The 25,433-nt window shown below is 51.3% G+C and overlaps 3 protein-coding genes across 7 annotated transcripts; 2 read left to right on the top strand and 1 right to left on the bottom strand.

The window, feature by feature from the left end:
* The first annotated feature begins 160 nt into the window (after nucleotides 1–160).
* Nucleotides 161–2,964, top strand: LOC122829150. Its single transcript, XM_044113467.1, has 3 exons — nucleotides 161–1,418; nucleotides 1,760–2,180; nucleotides 2,821–2,964. Exons 1-3 carry the CDS (start codon nucleotides 970–972, stop codon nucleotides 2,962–2,964), a joined length of 1,014 nt encoding a protein of 337 aa, XP_043969402.1. The 5' UTR covers nucleotides 161–969.
* aars2 (alanyl-tRNA synthetase 2, mitochondrial (putative)) lies at nucleotides 2,657–15,226 on the bottom strand. 5 transcript variants are annotated; one of them, XM_044114988.1, is made up of 22 exons: nucleotides 14,808–15,226; nucleotides 9,492–9,680; nucleotides 9,268–9,413; nucleotides 9,005–9,196; nucleotides 8,782–8,926; nucleotides 8,557–8,702; nucleotides 8,384–8,492; nucleotides 8,272–8,310; nucleotides 8,088–8,196; nucleotides 7,880–8,007; nucleotides 7,585–7,756; nucleotides 7,345–7,514; nucleotides 7,165–7,278; nucleotides 5,316–5,456; nucleotides 5,110–5,247; nucleotides 4,942–5,045; nucleotides 4,527–4,635; nucleotides 4,320–4,445; nucleotides 4,141–4,251; nucleotides 3,984–4,067; nucleotides 3,788–3,901; nucleotides 2,657–3,713 (listed from the first exon to the last, which is right to left on the bottom strand). In XM_044114988.1, exons 1-22 carry the CDS (start codon nucleotides 15,093–15,095, stop codon nucleotides 3,546–3,548), a joined length of 3,042 nt encoding a protein of 1,013 aa, XP_043970923.1. In that variant the 5' UTR covers nucleotides 15,096–15,226; the 3' UTR covers nucleotides 2,657–3,545. The 5 variants fall into 5 exon arrangements, with proteins under 5 accessions (XP_043970923.1, XP_043970924.1, XP_043970921.1 ...); XM_044114989.1 differs by having other exon boundaries at nucleotides 7,585–7,723; XM_044114986.1 differs by having other exon boundaries at nucleotides 7,165–7,514.
* A 367-nt stretch (nucleotides 15,227–15,593) lies between these two features.
* Nucleotides 15,594–25,355, top strand: alg13 (ALG13 UDP-N-acetylglucosaminyltransferase subunit). The gene is made up of 24 exons (XM_044114991.1): nucleotides 15,594–15,963; nucleotides 16,078–16,161; nucleotides 16,383–16,433; nucleotides 16,551–16,597; nucleotides 16,666–16,738; nucleotides 16,813–16,894; nucleotides 16,970–17,135; nucleotides 17,212–17,251; nucleotides 17,704–17,821; nucleotides 19,543–19,607; nucleotides 19,724–19,824; nucleotides 19,919–20,004; nucleotides 20,075–20,342; nucleotides 20,471–20,575; nucleotides 20,645–20,792; nucleotides 21,230–21,395; nucleotides 21,467–21,502; nucleotides 21,570–21,625; nucleotides 22,002–22,070; nucleotides 23,793–23,916; nucleotides 23,984–24,103; nucleotides 24,173–24,354; nucleotides 24,486–24,578; nucleotides 24,661–25,355. The coding sequence occupies exons 1-24, from the start codon at nucleotides 15,844–15,846 to the stop codon at nucleotides 25,030–25,032; spliced, it is 2,772 nt and encodes a 923-aa protein (XP_043970926.1). The 5' UTR covers nucleotides 15,594–15,843; the 3' UTR covers nucleotides 25,033–25,355.
* The last annotated feature ends 78 nt before the right edge of the window (nucleotides 25,356–25,433 follow it).

Raw genomic sequence — 25,433 nt, 5'->3', positions numbered from 1 at the left:
AGAACCAGGACCGGAACCCGGACCAGAACCGGATCAGGACCAGTTTATCTGATCTCGGTCCAGTTACGATCCCGACCAGAACCAGCAGGTCCGCTGCTCATCCAGCATCCAACCGGTTGGATGCTCCAAGTTTCCACAAAGAAACGTGTTGCTGCAGCTCACCATGATCAATCAATCAATCAATCAATTTATTAGTCTAGAACATTTGAGCACTTCAAAGTGTTTTACATCAAATGATGTCACAAAACCTTCATTACAATCATCAATACATGATCAATATGTTGGTCAATTCCTCATTTATCAATCAAACTCCAACCAGATCTGTGGAGCATAGAAGCTGAATGCTGCTCCTCCATGTTTGGTTCTGGTTCTGGTCCTGGTGCAGAACCAGAACCTTGTTCTGCTCCGCATTCCTCAGATGTGGTCAGTGTCTCCATGAAGGAGCGTCCTGAAGCGGGTCGGGTCGAACAGAACCTCTTTCAGCTGCTCTGTTTGTTCTGCAGGCTGTTTACCTAACACACACACACACTCACACACACACTGCTGCTTCTCTCTGATGCTGATCTAACAGAACCTTGGCCTCGCATGGCTGGGTCCGATTCAGCAGAACCAGACAGGAAGCAGCTGAAGAACCAGAACTGGCTGCAGGAACCAAAATAATGAATATCAGAACCAGAACTCTCGGATCCAAATGAATTCCGTTCCTCTTCAGGTTCCTCTCAGGTCTGAAACTGATGTGATTCAGGCTGTGAAGATTTCCTGGGGGTGGAGGGTCAAGGGGTGACCTTTGACCCCTTAACCCTCCAGGTGAGCCTCTTCTCCAGCGGCTCACCTGGCCCGAGGGCGCCCCCTGCTGTTAAGTCTGTCCGAAACGACCGAGCCCAGCAACAGACTGGGAAACATGGAGGATCAAACTGGGAGTGGTGGTGTAAACAGCAGGGTGGAGACGCGGTGACTCAAGCAGCAGCTATGAGGCAGTTTTTTGGGAACCGGAAGTCTCTTCCTGCTGCTCGCGACTTTCACAATAAAAGCATGCGCGCAGCAGAAAACCTTCTGGGTCGGAACCTCTTGGACTTTTGGTTTGGGGTCGTTCTGATTTTTCTGTTCATCCTTGGGTTCACTTCTTCATGCAGAACCTTGGTTCTGGATCCGGTTCGGACCCGAGGCTTTGTGACCTTTCTCCAAGCCAAGGACGAAATAACTTTTATTTTGGAGGGTCCCGCCCTTCTGGCATCACTCACCTGGAACCGGGCCGGGCCGAACCCAACCGAACCGAACGGGGCCGGGCCGGGCTTCGGAACCAATAGCCAGGCCGTCCGGTACCTGGATCAGGACTACGAGGTTCTGAAGCGGCGCTTGTTCCAGGATGACTCCTTCCCTGCGCTGGGCTCTCTGGGCTTCAACGAACTGGGCCCACGGTGAGTTCTGACTCGGTTCTGTTCATCCGTACCGAGCTTAGTAGGTGATCGTCTGATTCAGTGATTAAACCAAATTTAACCAGGTTAACCAAATGAAGTGGTCCGGAGACAGGCAGGTTCTGATGAGGTTCTGATAAACCCAGAAGGATTAACAGAACCCGTCCTGCAGCAGAACCTGATCCAGTCATATTCTGGTTTTGCCTGGTTCCTTCAGAACCTTTTGGGGAGTTCTGTGGGTTGAACCGGGCCTGATGAAAACATGAACCCCACTGTGGTTCTTCTCGACCCGGCTGGACCGGCCAGAACCTCTTCCTGCTGGTAACAGTTTGATTCTGATCCAGGTTGAATCGGACCTGCTGGAATGAGAGGAGCTCCAGACCACCCGGACCCAGTCCTGGACCTGGGAACTGGCCCTGGACTCGGCCCTGGACTCGGACCCGGACTCGGCCCTGGACCTGGACTCGGACCCTGCCCCGGACTCGGACCCGGCCCTGGACCAGGAACTGGCCCTGGACTCGGCCCTGGACTCGGACCCGGCCCTGGACTCGGACCCAGCCCTGGACTCGGACCCGGCCCTGGACCTGGACTCGGACCTGGACTTGGACCCGGAACCGGCCCCGGACTCGGCCCTGGACCTGGACTCGGACCCTGCCCCGGACTCGGCCCCTGCTCCGGACTCGGACCCGGCCCTGGACCCGGAACCGGCCCCGTCTTCCTCTCTGCAGCAGGAGCCTTCGTCTTCATCCTGCTCCTCATCCTCCTGTCTGTGTTGCAGGTTCTGACGTCTCAGTCCGAGTTCTTGATCTCCGGCGCTTCCAGAACCGACATCTGACAGGGCGCTCTGGGTGAGAACTGCAGCTTTTCCAGAACCAGCCGGACCGGAAGAACCGGTTCTACTGGGAACGGCTCCGAAACAAACAAAGGAAGACGGAATCAACAGAAACTGGACCAGAGTTCTGGTTCTGGTGGGAAAACCATTCTCCCTGGAACGGCTTCCACCACTAACAGCTCCGGTCCAGGGAGAACCGGGCCTCTCCAGCAGTCTGGACCCGTCCTTCAGTCTGCTGTGAGGCGTGACGGTTCTACAACACGGTTTTGTCTTTATTGACCTGCTTCCTGTTTTCACAGCATTAACAGACAGGAAATGCTTTTTAAACTTCCTGTGTGAGTTCAGTGAGTGATTCAGTGGACTGGACATCATGTGACTCAATCAGAACAAATGATAACAAGATACAGGATCAGATTTCACAGGTCAGTAAAAAGCTTTAATTAAAAATAGAAGGAAAGTGGAGGGCAGGTTAGTTATGCTAGTTTAACTTTGATCACCTGAACTTGTCAAAGTCAAATTCATTTATGTAACTTTAACTCTGGACCCACAGACTCATTCTGGACGAATCCTCAGTTTGTGATCCGGTTGGAGGAAGAGGACGACGATCCGGACGACGGCGAGGTCTGGATCAGACCCGTGGTGGTTCTGATCCAGAAGAACCGCGGACGCATGAAGAAGATGGGAGAAGACATGCACACCATCGGCTTTGCCATCTAGGAGGTGAGGAAGGAGCGTCCGTGGATCAGAACATCCGGCGGTCCAGATCTTCCCTGGACTGGACTGTCGGTCCAGAGTGGAGGTGGTTTAACCTCAGAGTGGACAGGAACCATCGATCCCGGTTCCATCGACACCGGGCTTCAAACGCTCTTCTTCTTCTGCTGCAGGTCCCTGAATTTGAAATAATTTCTCTGTAAATATTTTAAATATTCTCTGGATTTGGGCTGGAAGGTTCTGCTGTGACCCGCAAACCGAGCTGGCCCGGTCCAATCTGCTGCTTTAGAGCGCTCTGTGTGAAGCTTTTATTTTGAAAGTCGTCCAGTTCTGACAAATGTTGGTTTCCTGCAGTGGCTCAACATGTCTCTGCTCTGAAGAACGGCCGGTTCCGGTTCCGACCCAGAAAGCAACAGATCTTCTGGTGTCCTTTGGTGTTTGGTTGATTATTGATTACATCAGTCCAAGCTGATGTAATCAATAATCAATAAATAAATCAAAAACTCACTTCTGCTTTTATTTCTTCTAAAACAAAGAAATCTCTGGGTCCAATCACAGCGCGCCTCCTGGGGGCGGAGCCTGTGACATCATCGCCCTGTCTTCTTGCGGGCAAAGTCTTCGGCCCACCTCAGGGCCTCTGTGATGTCACCACTGCTTCCGGTTCCCTTGGCAACCAGCGCTGATCCACCAGCACTCCCCCCCAGGCGGCGGCACAAGGCCACCGCCCAATCAGAGGCGGCGAGGGCTGGCGAGTCCTGTGGAGGAGGAGCACAGCCAATCAGAGGCGGCCGGTGATGGCCCCGCCCCCCCCCATGATGTCAGCAGTTACCTTGGGAACCTGACAGGCACAGAAAACCTTCCCAGAATGCCTCTGGTGAGCGAGCAGCATCACGTGACTGAGGGGGGCGGCGGCACTCAACTGGTTGACGGTCTTCATCAGAACCTGGAACAGTACCAGAACCGATCCAGTCACATTAGCGCTCCGATCCCAGACCGGAACCAGACCAAGGCCCAGTTCTACTCACTGATGGCGAGTCTGTCTCCACGGCGTCCACCAGCAGCTCCGTTTGTCCGCGCCGCCGCAGCAACACCGCCGCGCTCTCCGCAGCCTGAGCAAAGCATGATGGGACAGCGTGAGCGGCGGGCGTATTCGGGCGCCGCGGCGTCCAGGTGCGTTCTCACCTGCTGAGCCTCCAGCTTCCTGATGGCGGTGCCGATGGAGCGCAGTGAGGCCCGCAGCCGGACCTGCAGCTCCCGGCGCTGCCACTGGGGGATGGGCGTGTTGTCCACAGCCTGTCAGATACAACTCAGGGTTAAAACGTCACCTCGCTGCCGCACGGCATCATGGGAAGGACACCTACGTCAGACAGGGCGCTGGCCTCCTTGGAGAACTGGAGGGCGGAGCCTAGGCTGGAGGGGGCGGAACCTGACAGTCTAGCTGACAGAGACTCCACTTCCTGGGACAACACCCGTCCCATGTCCCTCGCCTGCAGAGACCAACGGAACCGGTTTGGTCCAGTCCCACAGAATCTCAGCTTGAGTCCAGCAGAACCTGAGCCATATCCCACCTGCACAGCGTCCTGACCCGTTACCGCGACGATCCGGCTGATCCCCTTCACCTGCTGCTTCTCAGAGACGATCACCAGATCCTGGATGGAGCCGGTCTGCAGCAGGTGGCTGGAAGAGACACGGGAGATTCAGGAGGACCGGTGGGGGGGGGACAGGGGAACCGGGGGGGACAGGGTTAACCGGGGGGGACAGAGTGAACCGGGGGGGACAGGGTAAACCGGGGGGACAGGGTAACCGGGGGGGACAGGGTTAACCGGGGGGGACAGGGTAAACCGGGGGGACAGGGGAACCGGGGGGGGACAGGGTTAACCGGGGGGGGGACAGAGTGAACCGGGGGGGACAGGGTAAACCGGGGGGGACAGGGGAACCGGGGGGGACAGGGTAAACCGGGGGGACAGGGGTGTTCCGTCTTACGTCCCGCAGCACAGCTCCACCGATGTCTCTCTGTCTGTCCTGCTGGCCAGCAGCTCAGAGACCGGGACGCCCAGCGACACGACGCGGACCGGGTCCGGATACACCTGCAGGGAGCGGAGCATCAGAACCTGGGGCGCCAGGTGGGACCAGGACGGCGTCTCTGCTCACCTCGTCCACCGTCCTCAGGCCCCGGATGGCGCTGGCGAGCCGCAGAGGAACCTCCTGGGTGTGGACGTCCTGATTGGCCGAGATGATGTCACGGACGCACCTGTCCACCTGCTGCAGCTGGGCGGAGCTGAGCGAACCCTGAGGAGAAGCAACAGAACCTTCAGAACCAGCAGACCCGGTCGGCGGGCTGTGGATCGGGTCGGAACCTTCACGCTGAAGTCGAAGCGTAGGCGGTCGGCCGAGATGTGAGAACCTCTCTGCTGGACGGACCGACCCAGAACCGACCGCAGGGCGAAGTTCAGGACGTGGGTCGCCGTGTGCTTCACCATGCAGGACAGCCGGTGGGCCTGGGGACCGGACCGGATCCAGAACCGGACCGGGTCGGAGAAAACACAGACTATTACAGAGGACAGACACACCAAACCGAACCGAGCCAGAGCAGAACCGGGACGGGTCGATAAGAGGGTCAGTTTTCTCTGGTGTTTACTGGCATATTGTAAAGGTTGTTAGGTGTCAGCAGCTGTTCTGGTTCTGGTCGGGCTGCCTGATCAGTGTGAACACTAACATGCTACGTTAGCAGCACGCTATGCTAACAGTATGCTATGCTAACAGAGCGCCAGCTGGAAGAGGTTCCTGTGGGGCAGACAGATGGACCGACCCGAAACAATGCTGGAGCGCCGCGTTAGATCAAGTTTTATCCCTTGTGGATTTTACCAAAGGTGAACTGATGAATCCCAGACGCAGCAGGAAGCCAACCGGATCAGGACCAACTGGCTTCCTGTTTCATATCCAAGAGACTTTAGCGTTCTTTTAACAACTTAAAAAGTTTAAATGGGTTAGCCGCTCCTTTTCTTTTGAAACTTCTTTCTGGGTCCAGAACGTTCAGGTCCAATAAACCCTGGACTTAAGAGGAAAAGAAATCGGGTTTCCTTCGTTGCTGCTCTTAGGGCCCCATCAGCAGGATTTCACCATGGATGTAGCAAATCTGGGAGAGTTTAATTGTTTAAAAGCAGTCGGTGACAATTATAGTTTACTAAGATGCATTAATGAACAGCTAAAACTTACAGATTAAACTCACAGGATCAGATTGTTGCTATGGTAACAAAACCAAACTATGAAGATTGTTCTTTGAACTTTTACAAAGTCAACTTGCCAGGTCCTTAAAATCTTAAAAATTAAATGTTAAACAATTTAAAATCTTTTAATTGATCGATGCTGAAACCATTAAGTCAAGTTTAGCAGCATTCATCATCATTCATCTCTTAGTTCATTTATGCCTTGGGCCGGCTCAAAATGTGACCAGCATTACATTATTTTTTAGATCCAATGTCTGACGACTTCATTTGGATTAAACAGAAATTTTAATTGTACTGTTGTCACCTTGTGGTGGTGGGGGGGTTTGAGGCCCCAATGATCCTGGGAGCTCTGCTGTCTGGGGCTTCATGCCCCTGGTAAGGTCACTAAGGCAGACAGGTCCAGGTGAGGGACCAGACAAGGTGCAGCCTGAAGACCCTGATGATGAACAAAACCTTTGGACTTTGTGTTCCCTCGCCTGGACGCGGGTCACCGGGGCCCCACTCTGGAGCCAGGCCTGGAGGGGGGGGGGGCAACGATGGTGAACACCTGGTGGCCGGGCTTTTACCCATGGAGCCCGAAGAGGAAACATGGGGCCCCCTCCCATAGGCCCACCACCTGTGAGAGGGGCCAACGGGGGTCGGGGTGCAATGTGTGATGGGTGGCGGCCGAGGGAGGGGGCCCTGGTGGTCTGACCCCCGGTTGCAGTTTAACATGTTTTAGTGCAAAAACCCGATGGATCGCCTCGGCGCTGAGCAGGAAAACCTGGATAATATTTCTCTTTTCATCAATTTATTTTATCATTTTTGTACAGCACTTTTTGAAAGTGCCACACACACACACACACACACACACACACACACACACACACACACACACACACACTCTCTCTCCTCATGGCCAACAGAGAGGCGGAGCTTCCTGTGGCTGGACTTCAGTACGGTGGCAATAAAGTCATTCTGGTTCTGGTTCTGTTGGTACCTGATCCAGGTGAAGCTCCACCTGGTCTCCAGTTCTCAGGTGGTCCGGAACCGTCACCTGGTGGACCACGTATCCTCCAGCCCGGTTCACCTCCTCCACTGAAAGCAGAACCTCCTGGGGGACAGAACACCTGGAGACGTCTGAAGACTCGGCGGACGTTTCCCATGATGCTTGGCTCACCCACAGCCCGTCGCGGGTCAGGTAGCCGCGGTCATGCGACTGGCCGCCCTGCTCCGAGTAGAAGCAGGTCTGGTCCAGAATCACTCCGCAACGCTGACCCGGGCCGACTTCCGGAACCAGTGCCCGGCCGTCGTACAGAGCCAGGACCGTCGCTCGACATGCTGGGAACACTGGGAGGAGAAGGAAGGAGTTACGGCGTCGGCCAATCACAGGCTGCCTACCTGTGCAGGCGGCGCCTACCGTATCGGCCGTCCTCCAGGTGGTAGCAGTACTTGGGGCTGTCGTCGGTGTGAGGAACGCCGCTGTGCTGCAGCGCCGCCAGGGTCAGGACGTCCGGCAGCAGGCGGGGCTGCGCGTCCGCCTGCTGCTCCGCCCGCATCTGGGCAGGTGACATCACCACTGACATTGGCTCCTTCACAATAAAACCTCCCATGCAGCTTTTGACAGGGAGCCAAACAACCACCACGATGCTGGACGTGTTAGTCTGACCTCTGACCTACAGAGGACCAGCAGGTGCATACAGGGAGTCCCTCACCTTCTGGTCGTGGGACACGAGGCGGTCCAGCTCCTGGCGGTCCACCTGGACGCCGCGCTCCTCCAGCATCAGGTCCACCAGGTCCAGAGGGAAGCCCAGGTCCCGGTGCAGCGACCACGCCACCGCCGCTGGGGACGAGCAGCAGGAAGTTAGCTCACCTGCACACCCACACCTGCAGATCGTCATGCGCAGCGCGGCAGCGGCGGACCGGGGAAGTGGCCGCCGTCCGTCTGGAGGCAGGTCCTCTGGATCAGCCGGCTGCCGCGCCGCAGAGACGACAGGAAGTGACCCTCGTTCTCATCGATGATGTCGGCGATCTGAAAGAGACCCCGCCGCTGGTGACCACTTCCCGTGACATCATTCACGTGCTGCTCCTGTGGACCAACACTCACCCGGTCCGCCTCCTGGGACAGCTCCGGAAAAATGTCGCCCTGTCGGCAGAGGTCAAAGGTCAATGAAAGCACACGGTTGCAAGCCAGAGGGATGATGGGAAACGTATAGTACCAGAGTCTGAGCCACGGTGGGCACCAGGCTGGCCAGCGAACCCGGTGGAGCCTGGAGAACCTCGGCACAGAACCGGACCGCCCGCCTCAGGATCCTCCTCAGCACCAACCTGGACCGAACAAACGGGTCAGCGTGACATCACGATGGCGCCAGCCAATGGGCCGCACACTCACTCGGCACCAGACATCCCAGGATGCACTCCGTCGGCGATGCAGACCGCCAGGGTCCGAACGTGGTCGGCCACGACCCGGTAGGCCCGGTCCACCTGGGCCTCCGGCGCCGCGCCCATCCTGCCGCTATAACGAGCCGCCTTCGACCGCTGCGGACGCAAAGACAGGTCGTCATGACAACACGCCAGTCGCCATGACAACAGGCCAGTCGCCCCTCGACCGACTCACCTGGTGGATGGCGTCCAGCAGCGGCGTGAAAAGATCTGTGTCGTAGTTGGAGCGCTTCCCCTGCAGAACGCCGACCAGTCGCTCCAGTCCCATCCCAGTATCCACGCTGAACTGGGGCAGCAGCCGCAGGCTCTGGTCCGCCTCCCTGAGGCAGACTGGGACCAGTTTACACGGCTCTGAGCTGGTTTAAACTGGTCTGAGGCGGTGTGGTGCAAAGCCAGACCTGTTGTACTGGATGAAGACCAGGTTCCAGATCTCCACCAGTTCGGGTCCGCCTGCGTTGACCAGCGCCGGCACGTGGCGGCCGCCCACGTGGTCGTAGTGGATCTCGGTGCAGGGGCCGCAGGGGCCCGTGTCCCCCATCTCCCAGAAGTTATCCTTCAGACCGAATGGCAGCACGCGCGACGCAGGAACCCTGCGACGCACAGAACCGGGTCAGAACCGAGTCACGTGGGCCAGAACCGGCCGCAGTCCGCTCGGACCTACCCCAGGTCCAGCCAGATGTCCCGGGTCTCCCGGTCCGCCGTCAGACCGGAGCCAGCGTCACCTCCGAAGTACGACACGTACAGTCTGTCTGCCGGTATCCCATAATGCTCGGTGAGGAGGCTCCACGCCATGCGGCACGCCTCTTCCTGTCACACACACACACACCTGAAGCCCCGCCCACTATGCAGCGGAAGCCCCGCCCCTGCGTCGGAAGCCCCGCCCACCTTGAAGTAGTCCCCGAAGGACCAGCTGCCCAGCATCTCGAAGAAGGTGTGGTGCGTCCCGTCGCGCCCCACGTCCTCCAGGTCGTTGTGCTTCCCTCCGGCTCGCACGCAGCGCTGGCTGTTGGCCACGCGGCGCCACAGCGCCATCTGGCTGCGGGGGTCCACCGTGCCCAGGAGCACCGGTTTGAACTGAGTCAGAACCAGAACCAGGACCGGTTAGAACTGGAGCAGAACCACACTGTGGTAAAGCTAGCAGCCTCTTCAAACGTGACAGTAAAGCGCGGACCACACTCGATTTTCACCTGCGCCTCGGCACAATTACGAGCCCCTTTCAGAGTAAAAGCCTACATCCGGTTCATGTTTCATGAACTGCAAGTAGATTTCCTGCGGCTTCACCTTTAGACATTATATTTAGACAGATGCAAAAGAAAATTATGCATCTGAAAATGTATTCAAATATATTGTATAAAAAAATACTGTAAAGCATATATATATAAAACCTCAATAAAAAATGGGGACAAACGATGCGTTACCAGTGACTTCTCTCCTTCAGGTTGACGGAAAGACACTTCTTGAAGACACGCAGTCAATGGCCTACGGAGCTGATGTGTATTTCAAAATAAGAGCCGGCCTAAGGAACACAATTTGATTTTTATTTGTCAAAAGTAGACACACATTGTTGAAAGCCTGAGCTTCCAGTGACTTCTTTCACTTCTGGGTGGCAGAGAGACACCTCTAGAGCACAACCAGCAAATGTCAACCACGTTTGATGTTTAATTTCAAAATAAAAGCACGGCAACTTAGAGGAGAAAAAATGAAGATGTGGATAGGGTTGCTGGTTGTGTTCCAGAGGTGACCCTCTGCCACCCAGAAGTGAGGGAAGTCGCTGGAAACAGAGAGTTTTTCAGTATTGCTTAATGTCCCCAATTATTTCCGATACATTATTTCTTTTTGCAACTGGATAAATACAAAGTCTAAACATGAAGCCGCTGCAAATCTACTTGCAGTAAATCAAACATGAACTGGATGTGAGCTTTTATTGTGAAAGCAGCACGTAAACGTCTTGAGCTGTCGCGCACGTGAATATTTTGTGCTAACAGGTGTTATAACGCGCGCCCTGTCGCGGGAGCGCGCATCGCTCTGAACTCTCATATTGATGACAAAACAGACTGAAATGACCGAAGAGGAAACTTTTAAAGATATTCGTGACATCATCACGTTTCTTAACCATGTAAGCCCTAAAACGGTGGGTTTTATTTCGCAGATTAATTTACATAAATACGGTTTTTACACCTTTATTGACACATATGAGTCGGACGTTTTTCAGTGTCCGATGAAAATGTTCTCAGCAGATGGTTTGAAATTCCCCGAATTTTCTTTTAACACCATAAAAGCTAAAGCATCACAAACAGAGGCCCGTTATGTAGAACATTTTATATCATCCTTAACTGTCTAGACCAGGGCTGGGCAGTCCTGGTCCTGGAGGGCCGCTGTCCTGCAGCTCTTGGAGTCTCCCTGGTCCAACAGCTGAATCTCCTCCTCAGTGCAGTCGGGTTCTCCACAGTTCTGCTAATGACCTCATTATTTAACTCAGGTGTGTTGAAGTAGAGATAGATCTAAGGGTTGGAGGAGACCGGACCTCCAGGACCAGGAGTGCCCACCCCTGGTCTAGTCCAGTGTTTCCCAATTCCAGTCCTCAGCCCCAGCTGTGTGAAGCTGACACCCCACCCACGTCAAAAAATTCAGCAAATAGTCTGAATGGTTAGTGCTCCGTTTGTGCAGGTTTGTGCCGTTAAAATTTTCGTTTGTGCAGTTTTGGTTTCTGAGATATTAAAAGTTATTTTTTAGGTCATCTAGAGTTCACCATCCCCCCATATCGCTCCAAAACAAACCAAAGTGGGCTAGTTCGTTAGTGCTCCGTTTGTGCAGGTTTGTGCCGTTGAAATTTTCGTTTGTGCAGCTTTCGTCTTTGAGATATTAACAGTTATAATTTTGGCCGATGACGTCACCGTCACCCCATCTTGCGCCAAAACAAACCAAAGTGGGCTACTTCTTTTAATTCTTCAGATTTTCAGCTGTTGTACAATGTGTACCTTTTGTTTTGAACTTCAATAAAGACTTAGAACAAGAAAAAATGTGTCTCATTCCAAGTAATGTTTCAAGATAGCAATGTTTTCTCGCGAACGTAGCGTTCTCTCCACAATAATTGAATCCTGCTAATAAAGGACATGCAGCCTTGACTCTAGCAGTGTCAAACTCCAGTCCTCAAGGGCCGCTGTCCTGCAGTTTTTAGATGTGCCACAGGTACAAAACACCCGAATGAAATGGCTTAATTACCTCCTCCTTGTGTAGATCAGTTCTCCAGAGCCTTGCTAATTACCTAATTATTCTATACAGGTGTGGTGCAGCAGAGGCACATCTAAAAGTTGCAGGACACCGGCCCTTGAGGACTGGAGTTTGACACCCCTGCTCTAACGTAATGTGTATAACCTGTTCAACTGTGCTTTGACTTCGGAGGTGGTCTGAACAATTATATTCACATTGTTGACGTACTGTCTGCTGATTATGCAGCAAACGTGTAAAAAATATATATTAGCCTATAACGGTTCAAAAAATAGAAAAAAAAAATCCACAGCCAATTTGCTAGTTGCTTGAGCAAAGTTTTTGCAGAGTAAAACGGAAATGTGTCATTGGTTCAGAGTTCATCCAAGTAATGTACTTAATATTTAGTAAATATATTTTCAATGCAACGACTTTCATTTCATCAAATTTCTTACATTAAATGTGTATGGGCTTCAAGGATTTTGAAAAGCTGCACATGTTTTGCGAACTTTGACATAGTTCTCACGCAACTGGGATTGGCTTCACCCACTAGTGAGCCCCCTCCCCCACCACCCCCGATCTTGTTTTGGCGGCAGAGCAAGTGTAATTTCAACCTCTCGTTAATATTCTAGCGGTCTCAAATCGTTTTGAATAAGTCATTTTTGGAATTTTTTCAACCCCGATTTTGATTTTTGAACAAGGTAAGTAAATTAATGCTCAGGCTTCACATAAAATATTGACTCAATGCAATCCATCCCTAGCTTATATATGCATTTATTTAAATTCACAACTTGTATTAAGTCAATATTTCAAACCTTTTGAAACATAGTGAGGCATCATCTTGCAGCCTTTACATTTATATTGAATCATTAACACTTAAGCATATGCACAAAGGGCACATCTTCTGAATTCAATTAAAAAATTTATTCCAAAGGAAAATTTAATTTTAACAGGTACTTACATTTTCAAGTAACAATGCATTATTGAAATATATATTTTTTTAATTAGCTTAAATGTTAGAAATTAAACTGGGAAAACCAACTTGATATTTTTAAATTCAAGACTATTTTAAGTGTGCAGACACTGCTAGAATACAATTTGTGTCGTTTTTATGCAATTGATGCCTCGCTATGTTTTGGTAGAAAAGGTATTATAAATCGTGTATACAGTTAGAGTAAGACAATATTTCTGGTAATTGTCTTTTTGTTTTTTTATGAAGTTGCATGTGCCTCATGGTTTGCTATTGACACACCCAAATATCTGTAGTGTGAGACAAAGGGTTTCTATCCTAATTGAGAAGTAATGAACCATGAAAGTGACTGTTTTGAAAATGCAATTTAATTATACATTATTATAATTATTACTATATTATTATTATTATTATACTTTTTTTCTATTTTTTGAACCGTTATAGGCTAATGTATATTTTTTACACGTTTGCTGCATAATCAGCAGACAGTACGTCAACAATGTGAATATAATTGTTCAGACCACCTCCGAAGTCAAAGCACAGTTGAACAGGTTATACACATTACGTTAGAGTCAGGGCTGCATGTCCTTTATTAGCAGGATTCAATTATTGTGGAGAGAACGCTACGTTCGCGAGAAAACATTGCTATCTTGAAACATTACTTGAAATGAGACACATTTTTTCTTGTTCTAAGTCTTTATTGAAGTTCAAAACAAAAGGTACACATTGTACAACAGCTGAAAATCTGAAGAATTAAAAGAAGTAGCCCACTTTGGTTTGTTTTGGCGCAAGATGGGGTGACGGTGACGTCATCGGCCAAAATTATAACTTTTAATATCTCAAAGACGAAAGCTGCACAAACGAAAATTTTAACGGCACAAACCTGCACAAACGGAGCACTAACGAACTAGCCCACTTTGGTTTGTTTTGGAGCGATATGGGGGGATGGTGAACTCTAGATGACCTAAAAAATAACTTTTAATATCTCAGAAACCAAAACTGCACAAACGAAAATTTTAACGGCACAAACGGAGCACTAACCATTCAGACTATTTGCTGAATTTTTTGACGTGGGTGGGGTGTCAGCTTCACACAGCTCTCAGCCCCCCCCCTGCTCTGCATGTTTTAGATGTGCCTCTACACCAGAACAGCTGATTCAAATGATTTCATGACATCTTCTGCAGCCACCAAGTCCTGCAGGAGCCTGTTAATCACCCAAAGATTCAAACCAGGTGTGGCAGAAGGGAAACATCTAAAACATGCAGCCTGCTGATATTTGCATGACTTGTTTTCAGTTCAAAGTGTCGTTCAGATATAAAGTCACTCTAGAAGCTCAGAGGATTTGTGTCGTTGTCTAGAACAGTTCATATAACACATTACTATCCAAAATCTTCCAAATGCAGAACATTTACTTTCTGCCAAGGGACACTTGGAGGCCCTGGTGACCTTCCTCACCGGTCAGTGGACTATTTGATCTCATGTATTCATTATTTCACAACACAGTAAGAAATATTCATATATATTATATAATCTAACTCTGAAGCAGTTCACATTCATCAAGCTGTCAGCTGCGGGTTTGTTGACAGTGATGATGGTTCCACTTATCGCCTCTTTTGTTGAGACACAATGAATCCAGCAGATCAAATAAAAACTGTTCATGTAAATATCGGCAGCTCATTATTTGTTCTACCAAAATATTCGTGGTCCAGGGTGTTATCAGCTGGTTCTGGTTCTTTGGGCCTGATTTCCTGCAGATCCTGGATGAGTCCCTGCTGAACTGGACCAGAACCAGAACCTGAACCATCTATCCCTGTTTCAGTCATCTCCTGGGCTGAACGAAACTGGACCGATCGGAACCAATAAGGTTATTTTATGGTATGATTTTTTATATTTGGTTCTGATGTCTCGGACCCAGCTACAGGACAATTAAACAGTTCCGTGCAGAACTGTGTCAGAACCGGAACATACGCCTCGTTCATCCTGACTGGACCGAACCGGACCAAAACATGCAGAACCAGGCTGACCTGGTTCATTCCAGCGTTCACGAACAGCAGGCTGGGATCTCCTCTGGGTCGAACCGGAGCGGACGGAACCAGCAGATGTTGGTGTTGATCCCGAAAGAAGTCCAGAAAGGTTCGACGGACCTGAGCGGCAGGCAGGCCGCTGAAGGAGCGCCCCGAGGCGGGGGAGAGCTGCCGCAGCCTCCGGAGCAGCAGCCGCATCATCTGGACCACAGCGACACCGAACCAGGTCGAACCTGAACCACGCACAGCCTCAAGGACTACAAGCCTACAAGAGGCTTCCCGGCGCATGCGCACTGCGATGCAGTTCTACTTCTACCTTAGACAATTTGAACAGTCAGCGCTGCTGCGGCGCCTGATGTTAGGGTGGAGGTACTGCAGCTAAAAGAAACTGAGGTTCGGCTCGGTTCTGCTAGAATTCACAAGCTCAGGATTTGCCGCTCAGTCCTCGAGAGGTTGAGAGTGATCCAGAGATAATAGTGATAAACATATAAATAAATATTAGTATTTATCCAGTGACAACTGAGCTATCACAGACAGAACCTGAATTGAATCATCAAGAACTTCTTGAAGCTCGAGTGTCCTTTGGTTCTGGGTTGTAGTTAGAACCCAAACGCAGTTAGAACCAGAACCAGAACCAGAGCCGAACACCGACAAGCGGGAAAAAAACCGGAAGCTCCGACATTCGACTCCGACTAAGCCCCGCCTTCTGCTCTGTGCTCACTTGCAGCCGGAAGCTTCAGTAAATCAGAATTAACGTCATTAATCTGAATATATTGTGAATTTTGTAACTTTCTACGCAACAATGGTTGATTCCTCTGACGTCATAATGATCCGGTTCATTCAGTGCTGCGGTTCCGAGGCAGAGAACGGTTCTTTCCGATCCTCTCTCGGTCCGTGAACGCCTCGCAGACAACGCGCGCCCTGGCGCTCATTAGACCTGATTGAAGTCACCTGGAGGCGCGCGCGGCCGCTTTAGCGGAAGTCACTGAGGTCAGGAACTGTTCCGTGCACGTGGAGCGCCGTTCGGTTCGGCGGGATGCAGAAAGGCCTGAAGAAGTACTTCGTGAACATGGACGAGTACCTGTCCAGTCTGGGTCTGTACCGGAAGATGGTCGCGCGGGACGCGTCCAGCCTGTTCCGGGCCGTGTCCGAGCAGGTGAGCCGGTGCTGGGGGTCAGAGGTCACCGAATGGAGATGATAGATTTGGAACAGGACCAGTGTGTCTGTGACGGTTCCGATTTGACTCAGTCAGTTCGGTTTTGTCCCGCAGCTCTACTTCTCCCAGAACTACCATCAGAAGATACGACTGGACTGCGCGAGCTTCATGCGGGCCAACAGGTGCAACTTTGAGCCGGTGAGTTGGGTCCAACCGAACCGAAACTCCCACTGGCGAAAACCTTCTGGGGGAGTTGTGCTATCCAGAACCGGGTCGGTGTATTCTGCTTTTGGAAATGGAGAACCTCGGTGACCTTTGACCTGTACATGTTCTGATTGTTTGGGCTGAAAGAGTGCTGGGATCAGTGGTTCTGACAGAACCGGAGCCCCGCCCCCTGACACCTGTTGTTGTCTCTGCAGTTTGTGGAGGGTTCCTTTGAGAAGTACCTGGAGCGTCTGGAGGATCCCAAGGTGAGTCCTTGTGAGCTTCTGTCTCACCTGAGCTCACCTGGATCCTACCAGCTCACCGTGTGTGTGTGTGTGTGTGTGTGTGTGTGTGTGTGTGTGTGTGTGTGTGTGTGTTTTCAGGAGACGGTGGGTCAGGTGGAGATTAAAGCTCTGTCTCAGCTCTATAGGTGAGGTCACATGACTGCTGCAGGTCACATGGTCACCTGGTTGCAGGTAACTTCTAGTCCATCTGCAGGCGGTGCTTCCTGATCTACCGTTACCCCGGGAAACCGGCCACAGTCATCTCAGAGAACGACTTTGAGGACAAGGTGGGGTCACTGAGGTCAGGTTTTCAGATTGGCCTCTGATTGGCTGCTGGTGAGCTTGCTGTCCTGTTGTCTAGGTAACCCTGTGCTGCTCCATCAATGGTCACTATGACATCATCTATGGGCGGAGCTACCCAGCCTCAGCAGCACTGTGCCAGTGTGAGTGGGTGTGGCCTCAGGCGAGGGGAGGGGCTGTGGGTATGTCTACCTGCTCAGGTGTGTCTTTGTGTGCAGCTCTGCTCTACGAGCTGCTGTACACTCAGGTGTTTGGCGTGGAGGGGGCGGAGCTCTGGCAGGCCATGGAGGCCTTCAGAGCCGGAGGTCGTCGCTACAGAAACAGCCTGTCTGTGTGCAGCGATGTTGACGTGGTCTACGACGCACCTGAGGACCGGGTGCTCAGGTGAGCCAACCTTCCAGCTTCCTGATTGGAAGTCTGTGGTCACATGAGGTCAGTGTTTCTTTGGTTTCACCTGCAGGGACGAGGCGGAGGTGGGCGGAGCAGCAGAGGAGACCAAGGTGAGACCGCCAGCCTCGGGCTCCGCCCACATATAGCTAGCCCCGTTTCCATGACAACAAACAAGGCACTGAAGTCTGAAGAAGACGGTCGAGGAGTGATGATTATTTCTTCCTCTTTAAATACAGGAATAAATAAAGATGGCGGCTTCTGCAGGTCTGGTACAGAATCTCCAGAACCGGATCAGCAGGTCCGGCCCGGTTTCTGCTGAACCGGGAATGCACCAATGAGGCGATTCCATTGGACCGGTTCTGGAGGACCAGACCTGGAGAAGCCCCCTCATCCCTGCAATGTAGCTCCCCCTGCTGACTGTCAGGTGTTAATTTATTTATTTATTTTTTTGGCAGTCTGACCGAAGCGGAGCGTCCAGCTCAGTCAAACGCATCGGGAAGGTCAGACAATGAAATGGCGGCCTTGCTTTACCTGTGCTGATGTCGTGTCTGTTGTCATTTAGCCGCCTGCTGAGGCTCCGCCCACCTCCAGACTCTGTTTGCCCTACAAGGTCCTGAAGTCTCTGGACGGTGACGTCTACAGGAACCTGGAGTTTGACGTGTGGCAGGACACCTGCAAAGGTAACGCAGGAAGTCAATGGGCCAACCCGTTGATCAGACATCAACAGATCAGATCAGTAGAACTCTGATTGGTTGAAAGGTTGGGGATGAAACTCATGTTGTCCCCTTCTGGTGTCTGTGTAATACTGCAGCTCAGGCGGTCCTGGTTCCGGTCTGTCAGAACCTCTTTGCTCTAGGCCTGGGCGATGTGAGGAAAATTTAATGTCCCGATATATTTTTGTTATATTACCATACACGATATATATCACAATATTTTTAAATAAACTCAAATGTTATTTTAAACTATGGACTCCATGCAGCATGACGTCACCATGCAGGTTGCCGTCGCCATTTCGCTGTTAGACTTAAAGGTCGATATATGAAATAAAAGGGATGCAGTGTTTTGCTATGAACTGTCTACACTATGACTAGATAACAAGATGAGAAATTACTTTTAGCGAAGGAGAAGGAAGTAGGTCAGTTTTGCTTGACTTTGACAAACTTAACATATAGATGTGCTGTGGAATAAAGTGTGTTTTCTTTCAGCTTTAAAATAAAAAAGGCGACCGACACACACACTGACAGATCATCAGTAGAGCAGCTGTTTGCCGCTGAGTTAGCATGGCTAATAGCAGTGGTGGCTAATCTACCATTGCTCTGTTAGCATGTCTAATAGCAGCCGTGGCTAATCTACCACAGCTGTGTTAGCGAGGCTAATAGCAACGGTGGCTAATCTACCACAGCTGTGTTAGCGTGGCTAATAGCAGCGGTGGCTAATCTACCACAGCAGCGGTGGCTAATCTACCACAGCTGTGTTAGCGTGGCTAATAGCAGCGGTGGCTAATCTACCACAGCTGTGTTAGCGTGGCTAATAGCAGCGGTGGCTAATCTACCACATCTGTGTTAGCGTGGCTAGTAGCAGCGGTGGCTAATCTACCACAGCGATCACTCGCTAATAAAAGCAAAATACACATCAAGTCTAAAAGCATGAAACTGTAATGACCTGAATGTTTTGCTCTATGTGGGAAATGTTGGAGTGTTTTTGGTGCTGAATCCTGATACATGAAGATGCGTTGTTGTCAGTTGCCATGGCAACAAGTCTACTTGCAGCGTAAAACCGTGAAAAAAAGACAGAATGAGTAGTTTTGAGTTATTTTTCCATTGTATATCTATAAATGAATCATAGCTGCAGTTCTTCCGAACAGAACAGTCTCACTGGGTGGTGAAAGAAATTTATGGTACGAACTTTTGTGGCGATAGTTTGATAACATGTTTCGCAAATTACCTAGTTTTGCTCGACATCCTCCATATAAAATCCAAACCGGTGCCAGATTATTGATCCTGCTGTTTCTCTTCGGAACCAGACGGTTCATCTGATTCCTCTTCAGTTTCCGTCTCATTCAAACTGTCGCTGTCACCATGTTGTTTGTTTTCTTCGCGCAGCTGATTGGTAGAAAATGTTCAGGTTGGGCGGGGGAGGGACTAGTGATGCATTCATAGGGTGTCGGATAAACCATACGCTCCGTGAATTTGACGGCGAACATTTATTATTTGAAAGACAGTTTATACTGGATGGTTGCGATATAGCGATTCGAAATATCGTCAATTGAAAATATTGCCCAGCCGTACTTTGCTCGGTCTTGAACTGTTGGTCCCAGGTGAACTGTTCAGCTGATCACAGGTGAGACACACCTGGATGAAGTCAGGTTGTTTGTAGTAATCTGATTGCTGTGCTGTGGCAGAGATGCAGAAGACGGACTACATGGTGTTCGCGGGTCGACAGTACTTTCTCGGAGACAAGTGCCAGGTAACGACTCACTTCCTGATTGGCTGTTCTCCAGTCCTTCTGTAGCTGGTGGAGGGCCGGACCGGGAACCTGGACTGGTTCTAGAACCAGGATCAGTCTCAGTCTCCTGGTTTCAGGTCCGCCTGGAGCCCAAAGGGAAATTCTACAACGCCTTCATCCAGGAAGTGGGAACCCACTCGACTGCTGTCACTGTGTTCATCGAGGAGCTGGGAGAGAAGTAAGCCATTCAGAACCGGGTCTGAACCAGAACCCTGTTAGAACCGGGATCTGGCTGTTGGCAACAGATTGAAGTTCCTGCTGATGTGATGCAGACACCTGGTTCCGCTGACGGATCTGAAACCAGTCAACCCAGTGCCTGCCTGGAACGTGGCGGCACCGGCCAGGAAAGGAGATCCTGGTGAGGTTCTGGTTCTGGTTCTGTTGGGGTACACTGTGACCCCTCTGTGACCCCTTTGTTGTCTCAGCAGACCCAGAGCCTCGAGGTCAGCGCCATCACCGCCATCGTTACTTCAGGAAGTCCCGCGGGAGCAGCGGGGCAAAGGGGGCGGAGCTACTGATGCCACCGCCCATCTCCTATGGAGGCCCTGCCCTCTCACCTCTCCCTCCCCGCTTCCAACCTGTGGGTCACCCTCGCCCACCCCTCCCCCCGTCACCAGGCGCCATGACCTATGACCCCTACGCCTCCCCACACCACCACCCCCCTGCAGCGAGAGCCCCACGCTACGGCGTGTCGAGGTAGAACGCCGTCCAATATGTCCGCCGTCTGTCGCCTCCTCGCCCCCAGCTACTTCATGTCTGATTGGCTGGTTTCTGTTCTTCTCTCTGACCCGACCCGACCTCGGGGTTCTGGTTCTGCTCTGAAGTCCTGCTCGGTTCCTGAACCGTCAGCTGATTGGTCCACAGCTGACCTATTACCACCCAGGCAGAAGATATTACCATGACTACGAGAACTACGCCTTCCGGTCCCGGTAAGCCCACACGCCCAGAACCAGTACGGGTCTTTCAGAACCTTCTCCTTCATGTCTTTGTGTCGCCAGCCGCAGTCGGCGCCACCTGCTGGCCGTCAGTAAGGAATGTCAGTTCGGGTTTCCCACCGAGGCGGTGGAGGAAGCGGCCGACCTCGACTCGCCCATGACCTTCTACCAGCTGGAGGACGCCGGCGATGCCGTCTTTCCCCCCCTGCAGGTGAGCAACCAGAACCGGGTTGCTTCCAGATCACAGCTACAGTATTGAACATCATGAACGGGAGGGTCCCATCGGGGGTCCCATCGGCCGTGGGCGGGGTTTAAATGATGAGAATTTCATTTAATTTCCTTCAGGCTGAGGTTTTTTCCAGGTGTCGACACTTCATAGCAGAACTGCTTCATGTCGGCGTCGTCGGGGCAACGTACCGATATCGGTACCGATATCGGTACTGATATCGGTACGTTGGAGTATCGGGAAATAGTTGTACTGTAGAATACCTGTGTATTTCCAAAAGTTATTCAGAACTTTAGAGCAACTTTTACCAACCATGACCCTAACCCTATTTGCTAGTAGAGCTAGCTGCCACCATTAGCGCTGATGTTGAGTCGGTTACTGGCACCTGATTGGCTAATCCTGCTGACGGTGCTCCCACACAGGGCCCTGCTGTGGCTCCGCCCAGTGGGACCCCTTCACCGCCCTCTGGCTCCTCCTACCGGGTGCAGCGGGCTGCGGCAAGCCGCCCGCCGGCCTCCCCGCCCGACGCCACGCCTCCCTGCTCCTCGGAGGACGACCAGGCGGACGCCAGCACCGTGGAGGACCAGGGTGAGTGGCAGACCTTTCAGAATAAAAGCCTGGGTAAGGGTACCGTGTGACGGCTATGTGATCCGTTTCAGTCGAGTACGCGGAGGAGTACGTGTTCGGCGCACCGGGTGAGGATCGGGACATTGCTGCCATGTTTCCTACTGGGACAGGAAGTGACATCGTGTTGTGTTGTAGATCAGAGCTACCAGATGCCAGGTGTCTACACAGCCGATGAACCCACCGCTACTCAGGTAACGACGCTTCCCCGATTGGCTGCAGCTCCTCTCTCCTGATTGGTCCAGACGGTAGCTACGGGGCTAACGCTAGCCCTTCATCATTCAGCATGAATCACTACAGACACGCCCACAAACGCCTCAGAGTTTCCTCCATTATGGCCATCAGTTCACCAACTCTGCAGCACCCAGGCGTTTCATTTTTATGACCTTTGACCTTTGTGGCTGGCTGTCAGGTTTCCAGCTGTTCAGGCTGTTTTTTCTGTCTGATCTTTGATTCTTTGATCTTGCCTTTGAATTTTTTGGTTGTTTTTCTATGCAAAACTTTTTTGCTGCTGCATGTTGGAAACATGCTTCATAAATAAATATATTTGATTTTGTCTTATTGTGAAAGGACGAACAGGAAAGGGGTCTCACCAACTCTCCAAGCAGATCAGACAGATCCTACAGCTACACTCCTCAGGTAAGCACACCTGCTTCTGCCCCCTGCTAACCCTAAACCCTCTGAGAAACCTGTTCCCCTCCTGGCCTGTGGGGGCGCTGCACCAACAACCACTGAAGGAAACCACACAAAAACCTCTGAAGACACTGAGAGCAACTTCCTTCTTCACCAGATGGAAACAAGATGGAGGCGTCAGATTTTAGTGTTGGAGGATTTCTCTTTAGTCTTTGGCTGAAGACCAGGAGACATTTCTGCTGCTAGCGCTAGGCTAGCACGTTAGCTTTGGTTGGATTTACCCAGAATGCCCTGCTCTGGTCTGCTTGGTATTCACATTCAAACTGGACCCAGACTGAGGTTTGGAGGACCAGAGGTCAGAGGTCAATTAGCAGTCACACCTCATCAACAGAACTGGACTTTGACTAGACAGATGGGCTGTTGGGAGTGATGCAGCTTCAGACGTTCACCAAATGAGGTTGCTTCGTTCATGTGGGAGGGTTCCAGGTCGTACTGTGTACCCTGTTCTCCACTTCCTGCACTAGCCCCGCCCCTTTTGGGTCCTGTTTCCACTCTTACGCTGAGTCTGCATTTTGACGAAGTGTATTACCCACAATTCATTGCTGCATTTTGAACGTTTTGAGTTTGAAGTTGGATTCATGGAAATGTTTTGTTGTTTTTTCATATTTATATAAAATTCAAAGAAAATATGACGAGCCACATTAGTAATAAAAAAGCTTGATTTAATAAACTGATCAGAAATAAAAAGAATAATCACAAACTGAGTGAGGAAAATAAAACAAATGTCAAATCTTAAGATATTAACATGTTGGTTACAGATTGGCCTTTTCTGATGCTACAACATTTAAACTAAAATAAAATGATTTCACTTTAAAGTGGAGGTGATTTTTAGGATTAAATATATTATAATTTAACTCTTTGGTCTCCTGTTACAAGACCAAATTTTATTATTTCAAAACTTAACTATAGAATTATTTCTTGTGCAATATCCACTTTTGAAAATCTTTCTAAAACTTTAATAAAGTTGCACTTGTCTGAAAATCTGTCACAAAACGCAGGAATTGATATCTATCTTGAATTTCTTTTGCAGAAAGTCATCACAGGGAAAATGTCATTAATTATGAAATTAATATTAAGTTTGTTGGAGTGGAATAAAAGCTGTTTGGGTTTATTATGATTTTTAAACAAATGTTTTCTTAGACTAGAGGAGAAAAGTGATGAATTTATTGTTACATTTTTGGGTCATAAAGTCACAACATTCATAGTTTCTCTTAAAGTTTAGTTTATTTTTGAAATGTAGCATCAGGCTTTTTTTAAATAAATTTATATTCTGTTGTTAAATTTGTTTTTGGCACATCAGCTCCACTTTACAGCAAACTAACTTTCAGCCACATAAAATGTGAAGCCAGTCAAACCACAGACTGTTAAATTGAGTGTTTCAACGTTTTTTTGTTTTTTTTTTTTAAAACAGTTGGCCGTCTGTTGCAAAATAAAAAGTCTGTTTTTGTTTGAACTAGTGATGTAACGAGTTTTGCTCCATTGTCTCAAGTGACGATTTTGGGAAGCAGAAATATCTTTACTGTCTGTTTAAATGCGACCGGTTCGCCATTTTGGTGCCGACGTTTCGACTCGGAGCTCGTAACCTGAACTCCCTGACGTTCGCCTCTAGAGGGCGCTGATGGGACGGCCCGACTGTCAGCTGAACTGCCTCAGGTGTGTCTGTTCCAGGTGGTGAAGCCGCTGCCCGTCATCTGCTCCTCCCCATCCTCCTCCTCTTCCTCGCCTCCCTCGCCGTCTCGGGTTCCGGCCGCCCCTCACCTGCCGCCGGCCGCACACGCTCAGACTCGCCCAGGTACACCTGCCGTCTGTGGGCGGGGCCGCCGGTCAGCTGGGAGATCTGATTGGTTTTCTCTCCTCAGTTTCCATGACGATATCCGCTGCTGCTCCCTGGTTGGTCAGCGAGTCGGGCGAGCCGCTGTGCACCGTGCTGGCTCCGCCCCCTTACTCCTACGACCCAAACGGCAGCGACTTACCCAGAGGTCAGAGGTCACATGGTTCTGTCTGACCCCCCAGGGGTCGGCTTTAGATCTGATGATGTTTGTGTTCAGACTGCAGGGTCATCCAGTACTACTACAACCTGGGAGTGCAGGTGAGTAACTGGGGGCAACTGAGTGGTTCCACCAGAGCTGCTGGCAGCAGCAGCAGGCCTACCCCCCCCCCACCTCGCCGGAGCTGGCCTACCCCTACCAGCACTACCCCCCCTACCCGGGCCAGGAGCCCACCCCCCACGGTGAGTCGGGTCCAGATTTCATCGACAGAACCGGGTCGTTTGGGCCGGAGCCGACAACAGAGTCTGTTAAAAACCAGTGAAACCAGTCTGAACTGGGATGTGATGACTCCTTCCTGTGCTTCTGCCCCCAGCGGCCCCCACTTCCTTCCCTGAGAGCGGCCGGGCCCAGCAGCCCCCCTCCTCCTACCCAGAATCCTCCAGGGCATCGGACGGCCAGGCCAGCGGTGGGTACCGGCGCCACCTTCTGACGGTAGGAACTCCATAAGACAGACAGTCTGAACCTCTGATGTTCCTCCCACTTCTCAGGCCCCGCCTCCTCAGCAGAAGGCCCCGCCTCCATCGTCACCCCAGCTTCTCCAGGCTCCGCCCCCTCAGGACTGCTGTACCAGGATCAGACTGCCCTTCCTGCCCCTACTCTGCTGCACCTGCCGTTTGAAGCTCCGCCCCCTGCTGGCTACCTGCCAGCAGCGCCTCACCCTCCTCTTCCTCACCCGGCCCACCTGCCCCACTCCTCTTACCATCCTTGTGTTCCTGCCCACTGGGGGGCGCTGTCGACTTCAGGCCACGCCCCCCGGGTCTACTGTCCCGCCCCCAGTCCTCATGTGGTCGGCTACATTACTGCCCCCCACCCTCACCACACCCCCATGCACTACGTGCCCCCCTCCATCTGAACGTTAGCTTGTGGCTAACAGCTCCCTTTATTTTCAATGGGCAGCGCTAGCTGGTTCAGGTTCAAAACTTGAGTTCAAACTAAAATCAGTCACATGACTGAGATGTGCTAGGCTAGCAGCTAGCTGACAGCTAACTGCTAGCATGGTTTTCTCCAACATGTCTGCCACAGTCAATTGCTGTTCAGAAGACGGAGCAATCAGAACCGGGTTGTTCTGAACAGCATCCAATCAGAGTGGGGGGCGGGGCTAGTCCCTCACCTTTGGAGGGATTTCTTTGTGTTCAGTTCTGGTGCTAGTTTGTTTTGGGTGAATAAAGTTTGTTCCACAGCAGAACTGGGTCCTTTACATTTCTGGGCTGAAGGGGGCGGAGTCTGACTCCCTGGGACCAGAACCTGATCTGGAGGGGAG

This window comes from Gambusia affinis, linkage group LG04 (genome assembly GCF_019740435.1).
Source record: "Gambusia affinis linkage group LG04, SWU_Gaff_1.0, whole genome shotgun sequence".
Classification (NCBI taxonomy): Eukaryota; Metazoa; Chordata; class Actinopteri; order Cyprinodontiformes; family Poeciliidae; genus Gambusia; species Gambusia affinis.
This window is presented reverse-complemented; position numbering and strand designations above follow the sequence as displayed.